General features: G+C 36.6%; 1 protein-coding gene across 3 annotated transcripts in view; it reads right to left on the bottom strand.

Annotated features, from left to right (window-relative positions):
* ATL1 (atlastin GTPase 1) overlaps positions 1 to 26,780 on the bottom strand; it is an 81,018-nt gene that overhangs the window by 12,484 nt on the left and 41,754 nt on the right. For all 3 annotated transcript variants that reach the window (XM_055304329.1, XM_055304327.1, XM_055304328.1), the window contains exons 3-9: positions 20,954 to 21,201; positions 17,951 to 18,085; positions 17,387 to 17,491; positions 14,709 to 14,759; positions 12,076 to 12,132; positions 2,532 to 2,624; positions 1,361 to 1,499 (exon numbers count right to left, since the gene is read on the bottom strand). In XM_055304329.1, coding sequence (XP_055160304.1) covers positions 1,361 to 1,499; positions 2,532 to 2,624; positions 12,076 to 12,132; positions 14,709 to 14,759; positions 17,387 to 17,491; positions 17,951 to 18,085; positions 20,954 to 21,201 — 828 coding nt within the window. The remainder of the gene's footprint in view (positions 1 to 1,360; positions 1,500 to 2,531; positions 2,625 to 12,075; positions 12,133 to 14,708; positions 14,760 to 17,386; positions 17,492 to 17,950; positions 18,086 to 20,953; positions 21,202 to 26,780) is intronic.

Consider the following 26,780-nt stretch of genomic DNA (forward strand, 5'->3'; position numbering starts at 1 on the left):
TCATTGGTAGGCTGGAATTCATAAGTGATAGTGAAGTGACAGGATCCTGCAACTCATACATTACTATGTGCCTACTGCTATCTGTTCTGTTATATAAAGATAATTCAAAATGTGTATAGAAATAACGCTGATGATTGAGAAATTTGGGATTCTATTTAGGATACTGTCATAGTTAAATATAAGGTATCTAAGTATAAATGTCATGCATGGATAGAGGGGTAAAAAATAGGTTTGCTTTTCAAACCTGCCAATTCCATAAAAGTGATACATGTTATGTTGTCCCTTTTTAAGAGTAATTTTAAAGCCCTTTGAGAACAGTTGTGCTGAAAGCTTGTCATATCTCTGTCTCACCAACCCTGGCACAATGCAGAAAGGCCATGGTAAATTAAGCAAATGTCTGAAATCAGTGGTATGTGTACTCAGTGCTAGGCTTATAAGTTAAGTCAGAAATGTCTTTGTACTACTTTGTTATTCATTACAAAGCAAATATCTAAAGACCTGGTGATTATTTATAAGGAAATACTCACTTCTTTTTTTTCAGACTCCTACCTCTACCCTATCCCACCACTTTTTCTAACAAGTTGAGTTGCTTTGGAATCTTAAAATGTTAGTAATGCCTCTGCTTGACAAGCCAACTATATACTATTAGTATTCACTATTTCTTTTTTTTTTTTTTTATTTACTTATGATAGTCACAGAGAGAGAGAGAGGAGAGAGAGAGGCAGAGACACAGGCAGAGGGAGAAGCAGGCTCCATGCACTGGGAGCCCGATGTGGGATTTGATCCCGGGTCTCCAGGATCGCGCCCCGAGCCAAAGGCAGGCGCCAAACCGCTGCGCCACCCAGGGATCCCAGTATTCACTATTTCAAAAACACTCTAATGCTTTTGGATTTTTCAGAAACTGGTCTTCATCCAGAAGAGGATTTCATTTTTAATGAAGCTTTTAATAATTTAGAATTGTTATTCTATAACAATAATTATAGAACTTATAACATTGGAATAATATAGCTATTTTTCTCCTCTAATGTAAAGAAGGAAAATTTAACAGGAAGACATTAAAGAACACTTCTCAATGTACAAAGTTGAGCAGGAATGTGTGAAAAGGGGGGAGTCACTGCCTCCCAGGTGAACACAGGATTTTGCCTATTTTCTCTGTGGATGTATTCAGTACCCATACAATCCTACAGTTCACCAAGGAGGTGTTCTAGCACCAGCCCAGGATTCCCAGTTCTCTTGATAATTTTTAATCATCAGCCTCACTAAGTGGATAACCTAGATTAGCAGCTGTAAGCCTGGCGGATAAAAATGAAAATTCTATAACCAGACTAAGTAATGGAAACATATTCATTAAAAGACAAACCTTTTAGTTTTCCATCAAAGTTTGGATTGGTAGCTACTTTTAAGCCAGGGTGAGGTAGCAGAAAACAGGAAATTTTGGTGAAACAGGAATGAATGTGTTTTCGAACATTCTGTAGTTCTTCATGCTGGTTCCCTGAGACCTGCAGCAAATCATTCTGAAGTTTAAACCACATTCATCATAAATTGAATTCCAGAAGAATTCTGTTATATCTCATATTTGCTATATCTGTCTGGTCCTACAATGATAAAAATGACATGGCAGGGCTGATACTGAAGAAAAAATAGTCTTGAGTGGATGGCCTTATCTAAATATGGCATACATATAGCATTATTATTAGAATTAACAAATGTTTACTCTTAGGCTAACTTAGGTGGGCCTTCCCATTTTTTAGTATAAGTTAGTGGGGTTTTATTCTCGCTAGTTCTTACAAATGCCAATTTTAATTCAAAGTACTTAGGAAACATGAATAGATCCTAAGATATTCCTACCTTCTTTTCAGGAGAGACTCAAGATAGCCTCTCCTCACCTGGTAGGTATACATTTAAATTCTAGAAAGGCATCTGAATAGTTGGGTATTTATAAGCTAAACTGTCCTGATTTTTTAAATGTATTTGACAGGTACCCTAAAAGTAATCATAAACTTAAAAAGAAATCTTGATTATCAAGAAAGCTTATTTAATCTTGATTTAAAAATTTTTCTCAGTAGTTATTTGTTGTGTTATCTGTCCAATGTAAACAATCCATTCAATACTGAACTATCCTGACATTGAAAATGGACAATCCTCTAATTTCACTTTTTGTGCACTATTAGCAAAATGTTCTAAGATTGACTTTGGGGATTTCAAAATTAGATATTTCTGTTAAATTGACTTTTAAACTTCTAAAACATGAGTCCAGATATTTGTACTGTCAGCCTTGTACTGATTTAATTATCCAAAATAAAAGATTTATCTTTAGGAATAAATCATTGCTTTATAGATATCTATGTATCATAATTACTGATAATATTTAAAACTATAACTTTGAAAGTATTGTATTAAATATCAATCTTTGTTCATAGAGACACTAGAAGGATCAAATAAGATTGTATCTAATAAGTACCCATTCTACAAGTCATTCAACAAAATTCTAGATTACTATTGGTGAAATTTCATGCAAGTAAATAACAAACCTTGAGGCGTTTTTCCAAGAATTTGGAGCCACCTTCAGCTCCGTATGAAAATTCGTATGGGAAACTCCAATCCCGAACAAGAAATATCAGACTCTACGAAACAGGAAGAAGAAAGAACTGATAAGGGGACTTTAAATGGCCTCCCTGGGCTTTACACTGAAACCAATTAAATGCTATTACTATCATTTGAATAGTTTTCTATACCACACTATGGAATTACAAAACCAAACATAAAACCTTGAAAATTTCTGAGCAATCTCTTCCCTATGAGATCATCTGCCCTGTTCTCACTAAGTGTAAACAGAAAGCTGCACCAAAACTGATTGTAGTTACATAGAGCTATTCAGCCAGTTTGAGGGCACCTCTGTCTCTCATCTCTTGGTGGTACACATTTATCTTGACAATTTGGGGACAGCTTTTTATGAAGGTTCAAAGTTTTATTTCAGGACAGTTTTATCATCTCTTTAAATATTTTTCCTCTATTACATTTGTCCCATTCGCTTCTTCAGAGTGTCTCAGTATACATATATACACATATGGATAGGAATCCAGGTTTTATGGGGCCTAAAGCTTATATAATCTGTTGAAGTGAGGGCTCAATAGGAAAAAATATAACATTGGGCTTGAAAGTGAATATTTAATGGCCAAATATTTTAGCAAATGGATAGACCATGGTTTATTTTGCCATCATCCTAGATGTTTTCCAGTTTTTTTCTATTATTCTAAGAAATGCATTGATAAGCATCATTGAAGCTGAATATTTGTTCACATCCAGAAGGATTTTTTAGGGACTGCAGTTTCTAAAATTAGAACAATCATTAGAATCATTGGGAGGCTTTTAAAAGTATAGAATTCTTAAGTCCCACTCCAGACCTCTTGAAACCAAAGTAATAGCAGCTTTCCTTTTAGTGCCTATTATATGTCAACCATAATACCAGGGATTATATACATGATATTTCACGCATTCCTGCAATTGCCAAGAGATAGGTTATAATTTATAACCCTTTTCAGAAGAGATAATATAAAAATCCCCACCATCTGACAATAGGTGACTTGGCCAAAGGCATTGAGATGGAACAGCTAGCGTTTAAACCTGGGCTACTTCAAAACCCCTGCTGCACTGCCTCAACTGGAAGTGTAAAACATGTGCTGTAGTTTACAACCTGAAGTTTGACAAAAGCATGCTTTTAAAAAAAGATTTATTTACTTATTTTAGATAGAGTGACAGAGAACACGAGTGGGAGGGAGCAGAGGAAGAGAAGGAGAGATTCTCAAGCAGACTGTGCTGAGGATGCCAGACGTGGGCTCAATCTCACAACCTTGAGATCAGGACCTGAGCTGAAACCAATATTGAATGCTTAACAGATTGCGCCACCCACATGCCTCTAAAAGCATGCTTTTATAAGATTAAGTGATACTTCAAATTTTAGTTTCTTAAAAAATGTAGGAAATTGAGAAAAAAAATCACTAATTTTTATGAAGTTTGCTATCTTTAAACGATCTTTCTAAAAGCTTATACCTTCTGAGTTTCTAACAGAATCTTTAGTCTTAAAATGTTTTGATATATCTTTAAAGATTTTATTTATTTGAGAGAGAGTGCGCACAAGGCAGAGGGAGAGAAGTGGATTCAGCGCTGAGTGGGGAGCCTGATGCGGAGCTTGATCCCAGGACCCTGAAAACATGAGGTGAAGTCAGACGCCCAACCTACGAACCAGCCAGGCGCCCCTGTTAATATGTCTCTTAATTCTCATTTGATCTCTGGGTTTGTCCTCCATTTCTTCTTTTCCCTTACAGTTTATCTATTAAAGTATCTAAGACTTTGACCTGTAAAGTTTCCCATAACTCGGATCTTGCTACTTGCATATTCACAGGCAATTCAACATGCTCTTTCTTCTGTCCTCTGGATTTTCTGCAAATTGGCAGCTGGGTACAGAGCCTGGATCTCAGGTCGTATTTCTTTGGTGGACTGCTCTTCTATCAGGAGGCACAGAGTTTATGATTATCTTACTTTTGGTGAAATTATGTCATCTCTGTTAATCTGAAGTTCATTCTTCAGTAGCTTTCTCATTAAGGGCTCAGGAAAACAATATTCTTTGCATTCTTACATGTTGATAAGTTTGTGACCTGTTATAACAGTTGTCACTTTCTATTGGAAAGTCAGGTTTTTTTTTTTTTAAAGATTTTAAATTTATTTATTCATGAGAGATGCAGAGAAGGAAGCAGAGACACAGGCAGAGGGAGAAGCAGGCTCCATGCACCGGGAGCCAGACGTGGGATTCGATCCCGGGTCTCCAGGTTCGTGCCCTGGGCCAAAGGCAGGCGCCAAACCGCTGCGCCACCCAGGGATCCCTCTTTCTATTTGAAAGTCAGTTTTGCTGGATATAAAATCTTTGGCTCACATCTTCTCTCCTAAAGACACTTCTTGGTTTGCATTATGGATTTTTTTCCCCATACTTTTGTGGGGAAAGAAGAGATTCTTGTGGAGAGGAGAGTTTAAAAATACCACTGGGGCACCTGGCTGGCTTAGTTGATCCAGCATGTGACTCTTGATCTGGGGGGGATTGTGAGTTGGAGCCCCACTTTGGTTATAAACATTGCTTAAAAATAAAATCTTTAAAAAATAAAATACCCCATTTGCTATCTTAAACAGTTCACTATATTTAATAGATGCCCATTTTCATCAGAATAAAATAATAATTTGTATTTAGAACATTTCTACCTAAAATATGTATTTTGAAAACAGACGTTAGCTAGGAAGCAATTTTTGCAAACAGAAGTTCATGAACCAGGACAAATGAAACCAAGTATGTGGATTTGGCTATATTTTGCATTTTTCTTGGGAAACTTTAGTTTCATTTTTGGTCTTTTTCACTGGGCATCTTCCTAATTCAATATAATGAGGACCATGTGTAGAACAGGATCAAATACAAAGTCTTACTTTTTGAAATCAGTGACCCATATTCTATCTATCCATCTGTCTACAGTATCAACTTCCCAAGTTCCCATCCAATGGTGTGCTGGTAAACTGGCTCTCCAAGAACAACAACAAAATGCCTTGATTTTTTTTAACACTTGACCATTTCTGTGGTTTAAATATGCCCACTATGGCTCATTTCAAGCTACTAGCAGTTTAATTACTGGCTTATATAATTCCTGAATATTTACTAATTAGTTTTCATGAATTGGTATAATAAGGTAGCTATAGCATACTCACTAGTCCCATCCCCTCCCAAGATAATTTGTATGCTTTATATTTATCATGTATGGAATTCTATGAATCTTAGTTCTTATGTCAAAGTCATCAGTTTTTCCACAATACTGAATCTTGATTTGTCCTTACATACAAGTAGAGATAAAAATAAAAAATATAGATTATCCTAATTTGCTCAGATAAAAATATTTGAGGTCATAAATACTTTTTTAATGAATTAATTCCAGTCCAGCAAATGGGGCAAATGATGGGACCTATGATATGCATATCCCACTAATGATCACATATATATTTTTAATCATCAAAAACATAACCTTTGTTAACTTTCCTTTGGAGGGTATTTCCTTCAGGAATTATTCAGGAGTGTTACAGCACTAGTATAAATGGTAGAGAAAAACAGAAAAAAATCCAAATGCTCAACAACAGGAAAATGGCTAAATTATGGCATATTAATAGCTACTAATATTATAAATATGTGGAATATATAAATACATGTGTTGATTATGTCAGAATCTTGTCAGTTTGTGAGTCACTGTGCTGAGTCCATAACACAGGAGCAATGACTATGAGATTATTGCTCGTACAGTACTGTCCTGACCTCTGCTTGCTTGAGGAACCAAGCTGCTCCTCAAAGCACATTTGACTAACCTGTTAAAGGCTTGTATATATCCAAGCTGGACCCTCCTCCTGGAAAAATGCCTGCTTTCTATTTGTACTGTACTATAACCCTAACTGTTACACTTATAAGAAAAAATACCTTTTTCAAAAAAATTCAGAATAACAGTGGTCATTATGGTGATCTTTGTACATACCAAAATAAATAACTAATACAGTTAAGTGGAACTTCATAAAAATTAGAAGATGAAATGTCAAACACTCATTAGTTAGCATCTTTAATTAGTAAACTGAGACCTCAAAACAAAATGCAGAATCTAAGACAGCATCTCTCAACTTGACTCTTACCTTCTGAAACCTATCCTCCTTGTATCTGTTTTTTTTTTTTTATCTCTGTTTTATCTTCACCAGTCACTCACTGTACCCCTTCATTCCTTCTGCTCTTTCCCTTGACCTCCTAAACGATTTTCAAGGGACTTTTTTTTGCAGAAAGGGACTGGCTGCGTTGCCCCAAACAACTTCAATTTGCTAGACCAGAAGGCTGTTCTCTAGAAGCTGAATTTAAACCCTGGTCTAGAGTTGAGTTTTAAGGAATTTCTTTAACCTAAGAAGACAGAAATCTGCAGAATTCAGGATTTTGTTAGATACTTACTGACCTGAACCATCAGTTTTGTTCCAACTAGTTCACTTAATTGTTAGTCCCTCAGGTGGGAAAAAAGTACTTAAAAGCAGGAGGGTAGAAAAAGACCAGGAGAACATTTAAAAAACCCCAGCTCTTCAAAATAATAGTAGTAGTAGTAGAAAGAATAATAAATTAAAACATTTTAATAGCCTTTAGAGGGCAAAAAAAAAATAGACAAAACACCACATAAGACCTTTCATTAGACTTTTTTTTTTTTTTACAGATTAATTGGTCAAAGATTCAAAGTTGTAAACAATATAAAGATCAATCATAGGAAATATTATAAATAGACTTCAGGAAATTTTCAAATAATCTTTTGGGTATCTAAATAGCTGAAGTAAAGGGAACCCTGTCTTCTCTTTTTCAAATGGGTTCACACATAAAATACAGGAATCAGAAGAAAAAAAAATTAAATGTCGAGGTGTTGAGTGGTTTTTATTGATTTTAGGGGGGAATCTATTTCCTGGATCTGAATGCCTGTTTCCCTTCCCAGATTAGGAAAGTTTTCAGCTATGATTTGTTCAAATACATATTCTGGACCTCTGTCCCTTTCGGTGCCCTTGGGAACCCCAATTAAACGTAGATTTTTCCTTTTGAGGCTGTCACTTATTTCCCTTAACCTATCCTCATGATCTTTTCATTGTTTTTCTCTTTTTTCCTCAGTTTCCCTCTTTCCCATCAACTTGTCTTCTATGTCACTCATTCATTCTTCTACCTCGTTAACTCTCGTCGTTAGGACCTCTAGTTTGGATTGCATCTCATTTAATTGATTTTTTAATTTCTACCTGATTAGATATAAATTCTACAGTCATGAAGTCTCTTGAGTCCTTTATGCTTTTTTCTAGAGCCACCAGTAGCTTTGTAATTGTAGTTCTGAATTGGCTTTCTGACATTGAATTGTAATCCAAATTTTGTAACTCTGTGGGAGAGAGGACTGTTTCTGATTCTTTCTTTTGAGGTGAGTTTTTCCTTCTAGTCATTTTGCCCAGTGCAGAGTGGCGAAAAACCAGTTGTACTTGATAGAAGCGTGAACTCTTCTCACTGTGACATTCCAGCTGTTCTCTCTTTAAATCTTAGGCCCAGAAGAAAAAAACTTGAATGAGAAATCATCAATTTAAAAATTTCCAATATGTAGCTGACTTTTCATAGGGGCTGGAATAGTCAGCAAGGTAGAAATCAAAACAAATTTGTGGCCCTCGAGATAAAAACAAGACAAAATAGCCTCTATTCTTTAAGAATCAGGAACCCATCAATAGGGACACCTACAGATATAGCAAGCAAAAAATCCACTTGAAGAACCAATGTCCCTTTTTGGCTAAAAATACCTACAGGCTGTACAACTCAAAAAGAAAGTGAAGAATCTCTCTGAGCAAAAATCACCAAGGACATAAGCAGAAAAACTGGAGAAGAATTTGTAAGAGTCTAGATTAATACCTTCCAAAGCACATAAATCTTTCTTTTTTACATATAGGCCAGAGCAGATATTAAATTACAACATGCATACATCAACGACCCATTGCCTTTCATGGCCTATTCCCTGATCCAGTAGCCAAGGTTTATCTTCTTGCTTCAGAGCAGGTGCAGTCTTGTCTAACTACTTGAAGCATCTTTAGGATCCCCTTTAAATCTGGTATACCATATACGATCACTATTGCTAACTGAAAACATGTAACTTTTTCCTGTTAGTCTTAACTAATGAAATGCTATTTAATTTTTTTCGTATTGCCACCCAACAACTGATACTTTTTTAATTAAGTAGGTTCCACGCCCAGCGTGGAGCCTAATGCAGGTCTTGAGCTCATGCCTTGAGCTCGAGACCTGAGCTGAGATCCAGAGTCAGATGCTTAACCAATGGAGCCACCTCAGGCACCCTTAACAACTAATACTTTTCAATTCAGAAACTCTACTACCTTTACCTACTAAAAGAGAACTTCGTGATTGTGTTTCTCCAGTTCAAGAAGGGGCCATGCCCAGTACAAAAATTTTGGACACTCTCACCCAACTTATGACTTAATACTGTTTATGGATCTTATCTTAAAAACATAAAGAGGTAATACTAGGATGGATATGTAATAGCTAAACCAGACTTTGAATCCAGGTCTTTCAATTTTGAGCCCAATGGATTTACTTCTATGCAAACTATATACAATCCCAAATATGTATATATCACTATGATTAGCAAACATTAAACATCTGCTGTGCGAACTTAGGTGTACTAGATTACAAAAAAGTAAATTACAAAGCTCTTGCTCTCAAGGTATTTATAATTTAGTGAGACAGGATATGCACATTCAAATCTAAGACTACACGATATAGCTCAGTAAGTGCCGAGGAATAGAGAGGAGAGGAGAAGCACTGAAGGCTGGTGGATGTGCCAGGGTGTAGAGCCTGTGGCCTCCCTAGGTTGATGAGCAGCTCTGTACCTTAAAAGAGATTACATGACCAGGAACAAGTTTCTCAACTCCTTTATGCCAGTGTTTCCTTATCAGTTAAAAAAGAGAAAGAGCAAAGAAGCAACAACATTATTTTTATATAACTATAGTGACTGGCATTGAATAATGTAAGAAACATTCTTAGCACAGTACCTGGCACAAATAAATGCTCAATAAATTATTGTTATACATGTTTTCTAAACATTTCATGGACCTAAACGTGGGCATAGGGAGAATCCTGTTGCATACCAATGACTTGATTCTACCTAGCCAGATGCATACTTATTCCGATTTGTACAGCTTTCAGATCACCTAAATCACTCTCTGGACGGAACACAGGATAAAGTAGCTTGCTTAGACAGCTGTTCTTTTCCTCAGCCCCATCATCTTATCTCTTCCTTTAATGTATAGCCCAAGCAGGGAAACAGGAGCCTTTCATTTCCTCAGGGAAGTCATGTATTTTTCTCCGGTAGGACTTGGCAATTACAGTCACCATGGATATTTGACCAAGAATATTTTGCCTTAAAGTGGCTGAAATCACTATCAAAGAATTTATTCTATAGATGAATGTTTTGAAATTGTAGGAAGGGTCCTTAAATATAATTAAGTAAACTAATTCCCAATTTTCCATATATAGGCCCAATCTGAATGAGAAATTGTGAGAAACAGGAGTTGTATCCTAATACAACAATATGCTATTATGTGCCTCCTCTAATGTTATTTCCCACCAATTTTCAGTTTAACCACAACACTGGCATGGACTGAGCTGTTCACTAGTAATTAAATCTCCACCAAAAGAGACATGAAAAGTTGGGTTTTATTTTATCTTACAAAGAGGATTCAAATCGTTTTTTCCCCAGCTTTACTGAAATATAATTGACCTACAATGTTGTGTATGTTTAAGATCTATAATATGATAATGTGAATATATATTGTGAAATGATTACCACAATAAGGTTAGTTAACATATTCATCACCTCACATACTTATCATTTGTGTGTGTGTGTGTGTGGTGAGTCAAATCTATTTCTAAGGCCTAGGGTTTGGAAGGCCTTTACGCATATGAAAATGGTTAATAAAAATGCTATGGGAGAAAACTGGGATGAATTAACTAAACCTGAAGGTGAAGTACTTAACACTAAGGAGGTCAAAGAGCAGAGAATACATGTAAGTAGACCTAAAATATGTGCTGAGGAATGAAATAAAGCTTCTAAGAGAAGAGAATTAAAGTTTGTGTGCAGTAAGGTTTTTTAAGGTTTAACCCTTTTTTAAAATTTTTATTTATTTATGATAGTCACAGAGAGAGAGAGAGAGAGAGAGAGGCAGAGACACAGGCAGAGGGAGAAGCAGGCTCCATGCACCAGGAGCCCGACGTGGGATTCGATCCCGGGTCTCCAGGATCGCGCCCTGGGCCAAAGGCAGGCGCCAAACCGCTGCACCACCCAGGGATCCCGGTTTAACCCTTCTTAATTTTCCTATTACAGGTAAACCTCAAGTCACTAACCACTTGTACATACAAATGTACAGAGAAACACCATCCAATTTCTCTGCTACCAGGAATTCCCATACCAAAGATGCCCTCTGCCAGGGTATGCCCCATGGCTAATCCAGTCCTCAAATGATCTGTCTTGCTATGGGTTCTACTTTCTCAGTGTGCTAAATAGTGGAGAGCTGGCTCTTATAGGCTCACAAGGACCAGTTGTGGAAGTCTGAAGAATTTTACGAGTCAGTTGACATCATGTTGACAGCTTGAAATCAGCTGTGGTAAAGGTATTTGTACCTCAGAAATCCACAAATGCTTTTTTTTTTTTCCCCCACAAATGCTTTCAATCAGAACCACCTCCTCCTTCCTTGCCAGCCAGTTGTAAATATTTATCAGCACACCACTGGCTAAACTTTACACTTTAATACAGCTTTTTTTTTCTAAGATTTTATTTATTTATTCACGAGAGACATAAAGAGAGAGAGAGGCAGAGATATAGACAGAGGGAGAAGCAAGCTCCATGCAGGGAGCCCGATGTGGGACTCAATCCCAGGACTCCAGGATCACATCCTGAGCCAAAGGCAGATGCTTAACTGCTGAGCCACCCAGGCATCCCTAATACTGCTTTTAAACTGAATTCCCTTCACTTTTAGTTCTCTTCTTAAAAACAGTTTTTAAGGGGATCCCTGGGTGGTGCAGTGGTTTGGCGCCTGCCTTTGGCCCAGGGTGCGATCCTGGAGACCCTGGATCGAATCCCACGTCGGGCTCCCGGTGCATGGAGCCTGCTTCTCCCTCTGCCTGTGTCTCTGCCTCTCTCTCTCTCTCACTGTGTGCCTATCATAAATAAATAAAAAAAATTAAAAAAAAACAGTTTTTAAATACAACAGATATTTTGCTTGATATAAATTGACTTTTCATTTAAGAATCATTTTTATCTGTTAATTCAGCTTTGTTTCCCTATCTAATCACCTACTTGCATCAAATAGCATTAACAAAGTTATCAAAGAACTTCTTGAATGAAATAAAAAAAAGAAGAAAAGTGACCCTCTCAATTAAGATACTTGGTTATACTCTTCAGAAAAATTTAATAAGAATTTACCACCATTTTACCCTCCACTCACCTGAAATGGTTTCAGGAATATTTCCTCCATTGCCAGTCTGCCATACTCAGTGAAAAGCTAGATGGAAAATCACACACATCCACGCACATGCACACACACACATAGAGAAAACATCAGTATCAGCAAAGTTTTACTTCTGTGCTTTTTTCCATTCTTCTTCCTCGCTAAAACATAATACTGTATTAGTAAGGTTACAATAAACATTTTAAGGAACTAGGTATTAGATAAAGCAGAACTACAGTAAATTTTTAAATAAAAAATTAAGGATATAAAGTACATGTTAAAAATTAAGTTTCCACTTCAGGCTAATACCTTTATATCAAGAGTGTAAAAAGTTTTTTGTAGGCAAGACAGGAAAGAAAGTAACATGGAAAGTAACCTTTCAAAGCAGAACTTGCACAGATCAGACCAGAGGGCCATAAACTATGTTGGACATATTTACAAAAGTTGTTGCCTGAGGAAATTTAATGGCACAACGGACTAAATTACTATAAAGGCATAAAGGTATTTGGCTGAAAAATACAATCAGATGTACTGCCTTCTCTTGTTTTTAATTGCTCCCAGTTGAGAGGCACCATATCAGTTTTTGTGTTGCCAGAAATGTAAGGTCTCAGAGAACAAAGACCTGAGGCAGTGACTGTGATTAGGCCTCTGTTGAGCAGTTCATCCAGACCAGCCCACTGGGTTTCCCCAGCTGTACACAGGAAATGCCACTTCATCCACAAGACTGACAAGCCACAGTGGCTTCTCAGAGCCAAGGTGGAACACTGATACAGAGGATTCCCACCCCTTCCTCTTTAGGATAGTTCCCACAGCACCACCCTGCCTCTCTCTCTTGCAGAAGCATCTAGGAAGCCAAGGGTAATTACTAAACATCTGATTAGAGTGACTCAGTGAAAGTCTGGAATATCATGTCTAAAAGGCAGCTGGTCCAGGGATTAACACTCTGATTAGAAACATCTACTAACATAATTGGAATTCACAATCTTTTCTGAGGAGGCTGAGGTGTTGTCATTTACAGGAAAAATTTTAAATGGTCTCAGAAAAAGTTTACTTACTCAATATCAAAGTCCAAAGTCAGCCTTAAGGAATCCCTACACTGGTATTGAACAGTGTTATGCCATTAACTTGGAAAATAATTGGCTAGGTTATGACACAGGCCTGAAGAAGTAAATTGTACTTATAAGAAACAATTATTTAGTTTACTGCCTATCTGTCGTAAATGATCAGGGTGATATACTAGAAATATACTTGGGAACAATTCTCGATATGAACTCCAAATGCTATTTCCAACATTACAGGTTACCTTGCTTTATCATCCTTTGTGGTCTGTTAAATTTGTACATGGCCTTTATTGCCAAGATAGATTATATATTTAAAGCAAAATTTTCTATAAAATACGCAGAGGGAAACTATCAGAGAAATAGATTTTGATATGTAACCAAAATAACATGCATTGAAAGGGAGCAGAAAGTGTTACAGAGATGTAAACTATCTTAAGGAAATATTTAATCTTTTACTTGAGATTTAAATGTTGCTTGGAGAGTGGAAGGAGCCCTGAGCCCAGGAGATGCCCAGATTTCTAGTCCCACTCTACCACCAATTACCCATATTTAGGCAAGTCATTTACTACTTTCAGCCAAATTTACCTCATCTGTAAAAATGAAAGGGAAATTAGGTGTCTACTGAAGTCTCTTTCAGATCTAAAGTAGAATTTTATGAATTATCATCAGGAAGCTCTTCATAGTTTTTTTTAAAGATAGATTTATATATATATATATACATATATATATATATACTTATTTATTTCATGATAGACCTAAAGAGAGAGAAAGAGAGGCAGAGGGAGAAGCAGGCTCCATGCTGGGAGCCTGATGTGGGACTCAATCCCGGGACTCCAGGATCGCGCCCTGGGCCAAAGGCAGGCGCCAAACTGCTGAGCCACCCAGGGATCCCCCAGCTCTTCATAGTTTTTAGGTATAAGTCCATAGGAAAAGAAGTCTGGCATACAACTGATATCAGACTATAATTATTAAATCTCTGACCATAAGCCTTCAATTTCAGGTTTTTTTTCTCTACATTTTTGCTGTAACAATACTCTGAGGACAGCATATAGAACAGAAATGTTTATAAAATGTATTATTAAAGTACAGTTAACATACAATGTTATATTAGTTTCAGGTGTACAACACAGTGATTTGATGATCTTGTACATTATGCTATACTCACCATGATAAGCATAGTCACTGTCACCATACAACATTATTACAATATTAATGACTATATTCCCTATGGTGTACTTTTCACCTCTGTGAGTAACTTATTTTAAAACTAGATCAACTTCTCATTTTGGGTCATTTTTAAACCAAAGATTCTTTTCTCTACTCTAATTTGCATATATTTTCACATATATAGGGCCAATAGCAAGTAGCTTTATAGTAACAAAGAAGTATGAAAACTGAATCAGAAAGAACATAACCATACAGGGCTGAAACAAGAAGCCTGGAAACAGGACAACCTCCATTTGATTATGTTTCTAAATCTTTCTGAATTAAGTGTTCAAGTAGAAGGCCCAACAAAATACACCCTCAAAAGATTACCAAATATGTAAAAAAGAATATACATATTGTTACCTGGAGGTGCTGAAGATCATCCTCCTGGACATTCTGGGATAAGTTATATACCTTGATTAAGAAATAAAGTCAAAATGGTAAAATAAATAGCATCATCCGAAGCACGCACTTTGTCATTATTTTTATAAATATTAATTTTCATAAAATCAAACTCTCTTATATGTATTTTATATAATGGTATTTATAAGATCTTGAAAGAGTAGTAATGAAAGCTTGAAAGACAGTAAGCAATGTACAATGTTCATAAAATTGTTCCAGAAATACAACAGCCACCTGCTCTGGAGATGGATATTAAAATTATTTATGAACCTAACTTAATAGTCAATAAAATAACCATTCTTATAAGCACACCAAAATAATAACAATCTAGATCTGAATAACCCATATGTAAATTTTGTCTTGAAAAACTACATTGACTTTTTCATAACTGACTAATTTAATTAAGGCTAGGGGCACCTGGGTGGCTCAGTGGTTGAACATCTGCTTTTGGCTCAGGTCATGATTCCAGGATCAAGTCCCGCATAGGGCTCCCCACAGGATTGAGTCCCTCTGCCTATGTCTCTTTCTCTCTCTGTGTGTCTCTCATAAATAAATAAATAAATAAATAAATAAATAAATAAATAAATAAATAAATAAATAAAATCTTTAAAAGAATTGTTAAGTCTATAGAAAGTTCTATCACAGTGAAGTTAGGCTCTGAGTATCAGGCTCATATCCATATACACTACTGCTTCATGAACAGATCACAGCACTAAGATAACATTCTTTTCTTTTTTTTTGGGAGGTAATTTCAAAAAAAGTTAAGGATTTTTATGTATTGACACAAAGAGTATACTTTGTGTACTTATTTAAATAACAGACTATTTCTCAGATAATAAAAAGTCATTACTAGGGACTTAAATTTTTCAGTGAAAATATTCAATACCTTCAGGTAAAATATATAAATATTAAAAAGGCAAAATCAATCTTGTCTTAATTGGCTTGCTTATACTGTTGATTATGAAGAAATTAGATTTTAAGTCAGTATTTTATTTTTTTAAGACTGATTGATTGATTGATGATAGACAGAGAGAGAGGGGGGGAGGGGCAGAGACACAGGAGGAGGCAGAAGCAGGCTCCATGCTGGGAGCCCGACATGGGACTTGATTCTGGGACTCCAGGATCGCGCCCTGGGCCAAAGGAAGGCGCCAAACCGCTGAGCCACCCAGGGATCCCCTAAGTCAGTATTTTAAAGGCTCATTCAAGAGGTCTATTTTTAAAAGCTAGTCAAACACAGGTTACAATCATGACTTTCATCTTAAAGCTTTTTTTTAAAAAAAATCCAGTTTTCCTTCTATCCACCCTCTTGTTGTTCTAACCACATGAAACCATTGTTGCTGGTTCACTAGCTTCATTCTCTGCTCACTTATAATTCCAGCCTTGACTTATTTATCCCAACCACTTTGCCTTCCCTACCTTTTTAAACTATCTTACCTCTCTCTAAATGTCCATTTCTTGGCCACTGTTTCTTCTTGCTCTTTCTAATGAACAGAAAATATCTAAAAACTGTCTTAAAATCTTTCATGCTATATGTTCTATGGCTATAGTAAAACTCTGCAATGACTTTGAGGACAATTTGTAAAGCTTACAATAACCTCAAAAACAATACTTTAAAAAGACAAAGAAAAAAGGAAAGGAAGATAACTTTTTTTTTTAAAGATTGTATTTATTTATAGAACACAGGAGCAGGAGGAGGGGCAGAGGAAAGGAAGAAAGAGAATACCAAGTAGACGTCACACTGAACATAGAGCTTGGTGTGGGGCTTGATCCCAGGATCCTAAAATTATGACGTGAGCCCAAATCAAGAGTAAGAGGCTCAAATGACTGAGCCACCTAAGCACCCCAAAGATAAAAAATTTTGTAAGGCATTTCCTTACCTAAATGTATATTAAGTGTTTTATTTATTTATTTATTTATTTATTTATTTATTTATTTATTTATTTATTTATTTATTATTAAGTGTTTTAAAAAGTTGGGAAAGCATCTAAAAAGAAAAAAAGGAGGTGCCTCAGTGGCTCAGTTAGTTAAGCATCTGACTCTTGATTTCAGCTCAGGTCATAATCTCAGAGTCGTGAGATTGAGAGCCTTGCATCAAGCTCTGTGCTGAGCATGAAGCCTGCTTGGGATTCTCTCTCTCCCTCTCCCTCTGTCCATCTCCTCTTCCTCCCCAACTCTCCCACTCATACATGCTCTCTCTCTCTAAAAAAAAGCTGGGAAAGCATATAAATGTTTTTATACTCAGAAATATTTCTACTGGCTGTGTATAAAATCACATTTATAAATCTTGTTGAAACATAAAGGTAAATGTAACTTATAATAGGTAGTTTCATATCTACCTGCATATATTATAAGACAATATTATTGAGTTTATTGTAGTCTTTAAACAGAAAAAATTATCAATAAGATAATACAAAATTTTCTGACTATAGGCAGTTTGAAAACTGATAAGAAATTAGATGACAGTTACCAAAACAATTCTACTCTTATGGAAATCATAAGAACTTGTATGCTAATTGAGGCAAATAACCTATTTATCATTTCTGTTGTTTGTCTTACTACCACATGTATATAGGAATACATATATTCATAAGTTTTAGTTAAAGAAACAACCATCAAAATGGATTTATCTTATTCCATACCTGTATTGAGCTGATCATTGTGCTGAGTGCAAATACTGTGGCTGAATCTCTCAAAGTTGACTGACTATCAAAGGTTCCCTGAGTATCCATCAATAGCACTGCAACCTGTAAGCAAGTAGAGTACATCATTGATATTTTATAAGACAGGTGTAGTGTTAGGGTTACTACAAAGTTAACACTGTAAGGACTAAAGCAAACCATGAACAATGAATACTTAATAGGTAATTTTTTTATATATGCCATGAATGCCACAGAAAATAAAAATATTAATTAGCTCAATACTATAATGATGAATTTTCACTGGTAATCCAATATAATAGGAATAGCATTGAAACAAAGTATAGATGTTAGCTTGCTGATCTGCCCTTCTACTGTCCCAATGATTCTGCCACCTTGATCAATAGAAACAGGAACACACAATAGGATGCTACCCACCCCACTTCCCTTTTAATCTTCATGTCAAATAGCCAAAATTAGTTTTCAAAAGATCATTTTTGAGGACCTTGAAAAGTGGGAGCTCTTGTAAGTGCAAACTCAATTTTCTTTATGAAGTTTGCATTATACCTTCTTGCCGTCAGGTTTATTGATAAGGAAGACTTCACTCCATATTTGGATTCCTGTGGTCTCTCGTTCAGACCCACCTCTCCATGAAAAACCAGTCAATGGTTCATTGTAATCTCCAACCCAGTCGACTGATTCCTATAAATTAAGAAATTTTGTGATATGGAATTGGATATGTGATATAGATTTTTCTACACAGCAATTCTGGTTTGTATCTCTCTCCAACTATAGTCAAAAGGAAACAACATATTCACATATATTGTGTTGATACAACTACTTTATTCATCTAAAATATTATTACAGACAAGCACCATCTGCTATATTATATTGTAGGTCCTGGGAATACAAAGATATCATTCTAGACCAGAGAAGCTCACAACCTAATAAAAAAGACAGACATGCTAATAAACCATCATGTTGCAACATATGCATGCCAAAATGGCCATGTACATTAGGCATAGATAGCACAAGAAAGAAATAACTAACTCTTGGTCAGGAAAGACTTAATAGGAGAGGTGGTATTTGTGCTACAACTTGATGAATGTTTGGGAATTTTCCAGGTGAGCAAACTTGGAGTGGGCATTCTAGAAGCAAAGAAATAAAGACAGGAGAAAGGAAATTATGTCAGGATATACACAATAATAATATACACAAAAGTTTTGGTATTGGAGGGAGTGAATAGCAAGAGGAGAGGCACCTAGTAGTGCACTTCAGAAAAACAAAAACAAAAACACAACAAATTTGTTACACTTAAATCTGGCAAGAAGCAAAGAAATAAAGTCAGGAGAAAGGAAATTATGTCAGGATATACACAATAATAATATACCAAAAGTTTTGGTATTGGAGGGAGTGAATAGCAAGAGGAGAGGCACCTAGTAGTGCACTTCAGAAAAACAAAAACAAAAACACAACAAATCTGTTACACTTAAATCTGGCAAGTAAATCTGATTTACTTAAATTAAATCTATTTTTAATACAAGCAACATGACAAGTGTTATTGAGCATTTAATTTTCATGTTTATTTTACAATTAAAACTATGAATAGCCTAAAACTTATAGTCCCAAAGAATGGAAACTAATACTAATACTAGTTTTGTTCACTTAATTTTCCCACCTGTGTTAAGTAGCATACTCCTGCGGATACACTACAAACAGAGAATGACAAGATTTCTCTTTGGTTTCAAAGCCTAAAGTATTTTGGTAGTGCTATTCCTGATTTGTTTGAACTGAAGCTAGAGATAGAAGATATTAAAGTTAATTTTACAAAACTATTAAAAAAAACCCAACTATAAAAGATCAATCCCAGGGGTGCCCGGTGGCTTCGTCAGTCAGCTGCCTTCAGCTCAGGTCATGATCCTGGGGTCCTGGGATGGAGCCCCAGGTTGGGCTCCCTGTTCGAGGCGAGCCTGGTCCTCCCTTTCCTCCTTGTTATGCTCTCTTGCTATCCCTCTCAAATAAACAAATAAAATATTTTTATAAAAAAGATCAATCCCAAATGAATAATTATGGTATAAAAACATAACACAAAGTTTCTCTGCCTCCACATCCACATTTGCAACAGAACTGCTATGGGTAAAAGGAAGGAAAAAAAATTACTGGTATGCTCTCCATGCCCAATCTTCTGTTCCTCAACTCTGATCTCCCTATACCCTTCTACTTTTGGTTTATCCTAGATCCCTTAAAGTGTCATTTCTGTGCCCCATTGGTGTCAAATGTTATGACACTGCTGGTTGCCTCTGGGGGTGGGCTAAGATGAGAATTGAGTGGGAAAACATAAGAGAGAACTTCCTGGGGTAACAGCAAGATATACTTGATAGATTTGGGCCCATTTGGCATATGCATTTTCAAAAAATATAATAATAAGCAATGTACACCCAAGATTTGTGTATGTAACTGTAATGTAAATTTTATAACAAAAGAAAAAAAACCAAGTACTGAAATACATGATAATGATGTATATTGTAATATTCATGAGGAAGTGTACCAATCTCAGCAATTTACTTTGAAATGAATAAAAAAATAAGATACAATGATGGCTGTAAAGAGGGAAGAACAGCTGGAGACACATGTGATAAAGCAAGAATATCAATGTTAATGGTAAAATCTAGGTAGTTAATACCTAGGTGTTCACTGTAAAATTCTTTTAACTTTGCTGCATGCTTGAAAAATGTCATAATAAAAAAAAAGGAAAATGTCATAATAAATGCCATGGGAAAAATGATTATAATAAAAAAGCTATGACAGAAGTTATTTGACACATTTTAAACATTCTAATGTATAAGATTGATAATCATATCACTATGCCACGTCTCTTTCTAAAAGAATAAACATGTTTTTTTTAAGATTTTATTTTTATTTATTCATGAGAGACACACACACACACAGACAGAGAGAGAGGCAGAGACATAGGCAGAGGGAGAAGTATGCTCCATACAGAAGCCTGATGTGGGACTCGATCCCGGGACTCGGGGATCACGACTTGAGCCAAAGGCAGATGCTCAACCACAGAGCCACCCAGGCAACCCAAGAATAAAAATATGTTATATTTTGCGGGAAATGTGGCAAAGTGACTTCAGATAAAAGTGGCCTATAGAGTTTGGTGTCCTAAACACAGAAAGTCGAATGGTTATACCACATTTTTTTTAATTTTTTTTTTATTTATTTATGATAGTCACAGAGAGAGAGAGAGAGAGAGAGAGAGAGAGAGAGAGAGAGAGAGAGGCAGAGACACAGGTAGAGGGAGAAGCAGGCTCCATACACCGGGAGCCCGACATGGGACTCGATCCCGGGTCTCCAGGATCGCGCCCTGGGCCAAAGGCAGGTGCCAAACCGCTGCTGCGCCACCCAGGGATCCCACATTTTTTTTTTATACCACTGCATTTTTAAACTAGTTCATATTTAGGGTATATAACAAATGTAAGTGGAAATACTGAGCACTACTAAATAAAAACACAAAGTGACAAAAGCACAGAAACAAGAAAACATTTTAAAGCACTTCTTACATACCTGGTTGTACATGTATCTCAACATGAAGTCCATCAGGAATGATTTTCCTTTTCTGAATGCTCCAGCAACAGATACAGCAACAACCTCCTTGTCCCTGACAGCCTCCGAGAGAAGAATCCGATTTAGTGCAGTTTCATCTAACTCAAAGGAATGGTCATCTTTGACAATGAGGACTTGGACTGGTCCTGCCTTTTTCACTGGCTCCTCCTCTTCCGAGCTCCATTCATATGTCTTTTCTGAAAACCCACCTGTTGAATAAAACAGCAATTTATTCAGCTAATCATCTCAAAATACCAAGAAATGTAAAATACCTCTCAATTCTCAAATATCTGAAACAGGCACAGTGGAATTAGAAATGCTCATTTTATTTATTTATTTTTAAATATTTGATTTATTTGTGAAAAATACAGAGGGAGAAGCAGGCTCCCTGCAGGGAACCTAATGTGGGACTTGATCCCAGGGCCCTGGGACCACGACCCAACCCAAAGGAAGACACTCAACCACTGAGCCACCCAGGTGCCCCTGAAATGCTCATTTTAACGACATATTGATGTCATTAAATGTCTCAGGACGATTTATGTCTCAGAAAGACTTCTATCTGGTCTTTCCAATTCTGTGACCAAATCAAACGGAATTTTATTCTCAAGAAAGCTTCAAGTGAGGGCAAAGATCTCTGTTTGCAGAGAGAGAAAGAAAATCAAAGCCGAAGATTCTACTTTTGGAGTACAGGAATAAAATAACTTCAGTTCATAATTTCTTTATCCCCTAGAAATAAGGTTACTTAGTCACATAAAGGATCCTTGCAACAGTTTTTTTTTTAATAAATTAATTTTTTATTGGTGTTCGTTTTACCAACATACAGAATAACACCCAGTGCTCATCCCATCAAGTGTCCCCCTCAGTGCCTGTCACTCACCCCCACCCCCCGCCCTCCTCCCCTTTCACCACCCCTAATTCGTTTCCCAGAGTTAGGAGTTTTTATGTTCTGTCTCCCTTTCTGATATTTCCCACACATTTCTTCTCCCTTCCCTTATATTCCCTTTCACTATTATTTATATTCCCCAAATGAATGAGAACATACACTGTTTGTCCTTCTCCGATTGACTTACTTCACTCAACATAATACCCTCCAGTTCCATCCACGTTGAAGCAAATGGTGGGTATTTGTCGTTTCTAATGGCTGAGTAATATTCCATTGTATACATAAACCACATCTTCTTTATCCATTCATCTTTCGATGGACACCGAGGCTCCTTCCACAGTTTGGCTATTGTGGACATTGCTGCTATAAACATCGGGGTGCAGGTGTCCCGGCGTTTCATTGCATCTGTATCTTTGGGGTAAATCCCCAACAGTGCAATTGCTGGGTCGTAGGGCAGGTCTATTTTTAACTCTTTGAGGAACCTCCACACAGTTTTCCAGAGTGGCTGCACCAGTTCACATTCCCACCAACAGTGTAAGAGTGTTCCCTTTTCTCCGCATCCTCTCCAACATTTGTGGTTTCCTGCCTTGTTAATTTTCCCCATTCTCACTGGTGTGAGGTGGTATCTCACTGTGGCTTTGATTTGTAGTTCCCTGATGGCAAGTGATGCAGAGCATTTTCTCATGTGCATGTTGGCCATGTCTATGTCTTCCTCTGTGAGATTTCTCTTCGTGTCTTTTGCCCATTTCATGATTGGATTGTTTGTTTCTTTGCTGTTGAGTTTAATAAGTTCTTTATAGATTTTGGAAACTAGCCCTTTATCTCATATGTCATTTGCAAATATCTTCTCCCATTCTGTAGGTTGTCTTTGAGTTCTGTTGACTGTATCCTTCGCTGTGCAAAAGCTTCTTATCTTGATGAAGTCCCAATAGTTCATTTTTGCTTTTGTTTCTTTTGCCTTCGTGGATGTATCTTGCAAGAAGTTACTGTGGCCAAGTTCAAAAAGGGCGTTGCCTGTGTTCTCCTCTAGGATTTTGATGGAATCTTGTCTCACATTTAGATCTTTCATCCATTTTGAGTTTATCTTTGTGTATGGTGCAAGAGAGTGGTATAGTTTCATTCTTCTGCATGTGGATGTCCAATTCTCCCAGCACCATTTATTGAAGAGACTGTCTTTCTTCCAGTGGATAGTCTTTCCTCCTTTATCGAATATTAGTTGACCATAAAGTTCACGGTCCACTTCTGGGTTCTCTATTCTGTTCCATTGATCTATGTGTCTGTTTTTGTGCCAGTACCACACTGTCTTGATGACCACAGCTTTGTAGTACAACCTGAAATCTGGCATTGTGATGCCCCCAGATATGGTTTTCTTTTTTAAAATTCCCCTGGCTATTTGGGGTCTTTTCTGATTCCACACAAATCTTAAAATAATTTGTTCTAAGTCTCTGAAGAAAGTCCATGGTATTTTGATAGGGATTGCATTAAACGTGTAAATTGCCCTGGGTAACATTGGCATTTTCACAATATTAATTTTGCCAATCCATGAGCATGGAATATTTTTCCATCTCTTTGTGTCTTCTTCAATTTCTTTCAGAAGTGTTCTATAGTTTTTAGGGTATAGATCCTTTACCTCTTTGGTTAGGTTTATTCCTAGGTATCTTATGCTTTTGGGTGCAATTGTAAATGGGATTGACTCCTTAATTTCTCTTTCTTCAGTCTCATTGTTAGTGTATAGAAATGCCATTGATTTCTGGGCATTGATTTTGTATCCTGCCACGCTACCAAATTGCTGTATGAGTTCTAGCAATCTTGGGGTGGAGGCTTTTGGGTTTTCTATGTAGAGTATCATGTCATCGGCGAAGAGGGAGAGTTTGACTTCTTCTTTGCCAATTTGAATGCCTTTAATGTCTTTTTGTTGTCTTCTTCTTTGCCAATTTGAATGCCTTTAATGTCTGTTCAGTACTATGTTGAATAGCAGTGGTGAGAGTGGACATCCCTGTCTTGTTCCTGATCTTAGGGGAAAGGCTCCCAGTGCTTCCCCATTGAGAATGATATTTGCTGTGGGGTTTTCGTAGATGGCTTTTAAGATGTCGAGGAAAGTTCCCTCTATCCCTACACTCTGAAGAGTTTTGATCAGGAATGGATGCTGTATTTTGTCAAATGCTTTCTCTGCATCTAATGAGAGGATCATGTGGTTCTTGGTTTCTCTTGCTGATATGATGAATCACATTGAGTGTTTTACGAGTGTTGAACCAGCCTTGTGTCCCGGGGATAAATCCTACTTGGTCATGGTGAATAATTTTCTTAATGTGTTGTTGGATCCTATTGGCTAGTATCTTGTTGAGAATTTTTGCATCCATGTTCATCAGGGATATTAGTCTGTAATTCTCCTTTTTGGTGGGGTCTTTGTCTGGTTTTGGAATTAAGGTGATGCTGGCCTCATAGAATGAATTTGGAAGTACTCCATCTCTTTCTATCTTTCCAAACAGCTTTAGTAGAATAGGCATGATTTCTTCTTTAAAAGTTTGATAGGATTCCCCAGGGAAGCCATCTGGCCCTGGACTCTTGTGTCTTGGGAGGTTTTTGATGACTGCTTCAATTTCCTCCCTGGTTATTGGCCTGTTCAGGTTGTCTATTTCTTCCTGTTCCAGTTTTGGTAGTTTGTGGCTTTCCAGGAATGCGTCCATTTCTTCTAGATTGCCTAATTTATTGGCGTAGAGCTGATCATAATATGTTTTTAAAATCGTTTGTATTTCCTTGGTGTTGGTAGTGATCTCTCCTTTCTCATTCATGATTTTATTAATTTGAGTCTTCTGTCTATTCTTTTTAATAAGGTGGCTAATAGTTTATCTATCTTATTAATTCTTTCAAAGAACCAACTCCTGGTTCTGTTGATCTGTTCCACAGTTCTTCTGGTCTCAATTTCGTTGAGTTCTGCTCGAATTTTAATTAACTCTCTTCTTCTGCTGGGCGTAGGGTCCATTTCCTGTTTTTTCTCTAGCTCCTTTATGTGTAAGGTTAGCTTTTGTATTTGAGTTCTTTCCAGTTTTTGAATGGATGCTTGTATTGCAATGTATTTCCCCCTCAGGACTGCTTTTGCTGCATCCCAAAGGTTTTGAACGGTTGTATCTTCATTCTCATTAGTTTCTATGAATCTTTTCAATTCTTCCTTAATTTCCTGGTTGACCCTTTCATCTTTTAGCAGGATGGTCCTTAACCTCCACGTGTTTGAGGTCCTTCCAAACTTCTTGTTGTGATTTAGTTCTAATTTCAAGGCGTTATGGTCTGAGAATATGCAGGGGACGATTCCAATCTTTTGGTATCGGTTCAGACCCGATTTGTGACCCAGTATGTGGTCTATTCTGGAGAAGGTTCCATGTGCACTTGAGAAGAATGTGTATTCAGTTGAGTTTGGATGTAAAGTTCTGTAGATATCTGTGAAATCTATCTGGTCCAGTGTATCATTTAAAGCTCTCGTTTCTTTGGAGATGTTGCTTGCAACAGTTTTTAAAGCTGAACATACACAGGAGGAAATACATACAGGAACTCAGAATCACATATTTCTGAAACCGGAATAAATTTTTACAACACCTAGTTCAGCTCCCTTCAATACACGCATGCCATCTACAAAATCCTAGATTCTTAAATGTCTCATTTTAAATTATGCCTCATAGCAATGGAATCTACAGATAATTAAATTGGGTAGGCCAGGTTACAGGCCACCTTCAAATCCATAGCAAAGAGGTCTAGACATAATTCATTTAAAAAAAAGGACACTTTTGAAAGTTATTTTGTGTGAAGATCTTATATAAAAGCTACGTGACCCTGGAAAATTACTAAACCCCTCAGTTCTTCATCTGTAAAATGTAAACTATTAATAGTACCTATTAATAGGGTTGTTGGAAAGATTAAGGGAGCCACTATAGAGTGGCTATAGAGTCACTGTAGAGTGCTGAGATCAGTGCTTGGCACACAGTTAACTCATAAAGGTTAGCTATTCATCACCGCCATTACCATCACAGACCAAACTAAGTATTCCTATAAGAAGTTTCTGCTGATTTTTCCAGAAATCTGTGTGTGTACATGTTTTCAGAGTTATTATATATCTGATAAAGGGTTAATATCCAAAATACATAAAGAACTGATACAACTAAACAGCAAAAAATCCAAACAATCCAATTAAAAAGTGGATAGAGGATATGAGAAGACCTTTTTATAACAGAAGACATGCAAATGGCCAACAGACACATGAAAAGATGCTCAATATCATTAATCATCAAAAGAAATGCAAATCAAAACCAAACAGATATCACCTCACACCTTTTAGAATGGCCATTATCAAAAAGACAATAAACAACAAGTGCTAGCTAGGACTTAGAGAAAAAGGAATCCTTGTGCACTGTTGATGAGAACGTAAATTGGTGAAACCACTATGGAAAATAGTATGGAAAAAACTAAAAATAAAACTACTATATGATCCAGAAATCTCACTTCTGTGTACTTATCTGAAGAAAATGAGAAGATTAACTCAAAAAGATATATTAACCCCTATGTTCATTATAGAATTATTTACAATAGCCAAGATATAGAAACAACCTAAGAACAACCTAAGTGTCCACTGATGAATTAAGGGATAAAGAAATTATTATGTATATGTGTGTGCCTGTGTATGTACACAGCCACACATACAGATGATGTGTGTGGCTGTGACTATTACTTATCCATAAAAAATATGAAAACTTTCCATTTGTGACAACATAGATGAACCTCAAGGGCATTGTGCTAGGTGAAATAAATCAGAGAAAGACAAATATTGTATTGTCTTTTATATGCGGAATTAAAAAAAATAGAAACAAAACAAGCTTCTAGGTACAGAGAACAGTTGGTACTTGCCAGAATTGGGGG

Source organism: Nyctereutes procyonoides, unplaced genomic scaffold (genome assembly GCF_905146905.1).
Source record: "Nyctereutes procyonoides isolate TBG_1078 unplaced genomic scaffold, NYPRO_anot_genome, whole genome shotgun sequence".
NCBI lineage: Eukaryota > Metazoa > Chordata > Mammalia > Carnivora > Canidae > Nyctereutes > Nyctereutes procyonoides.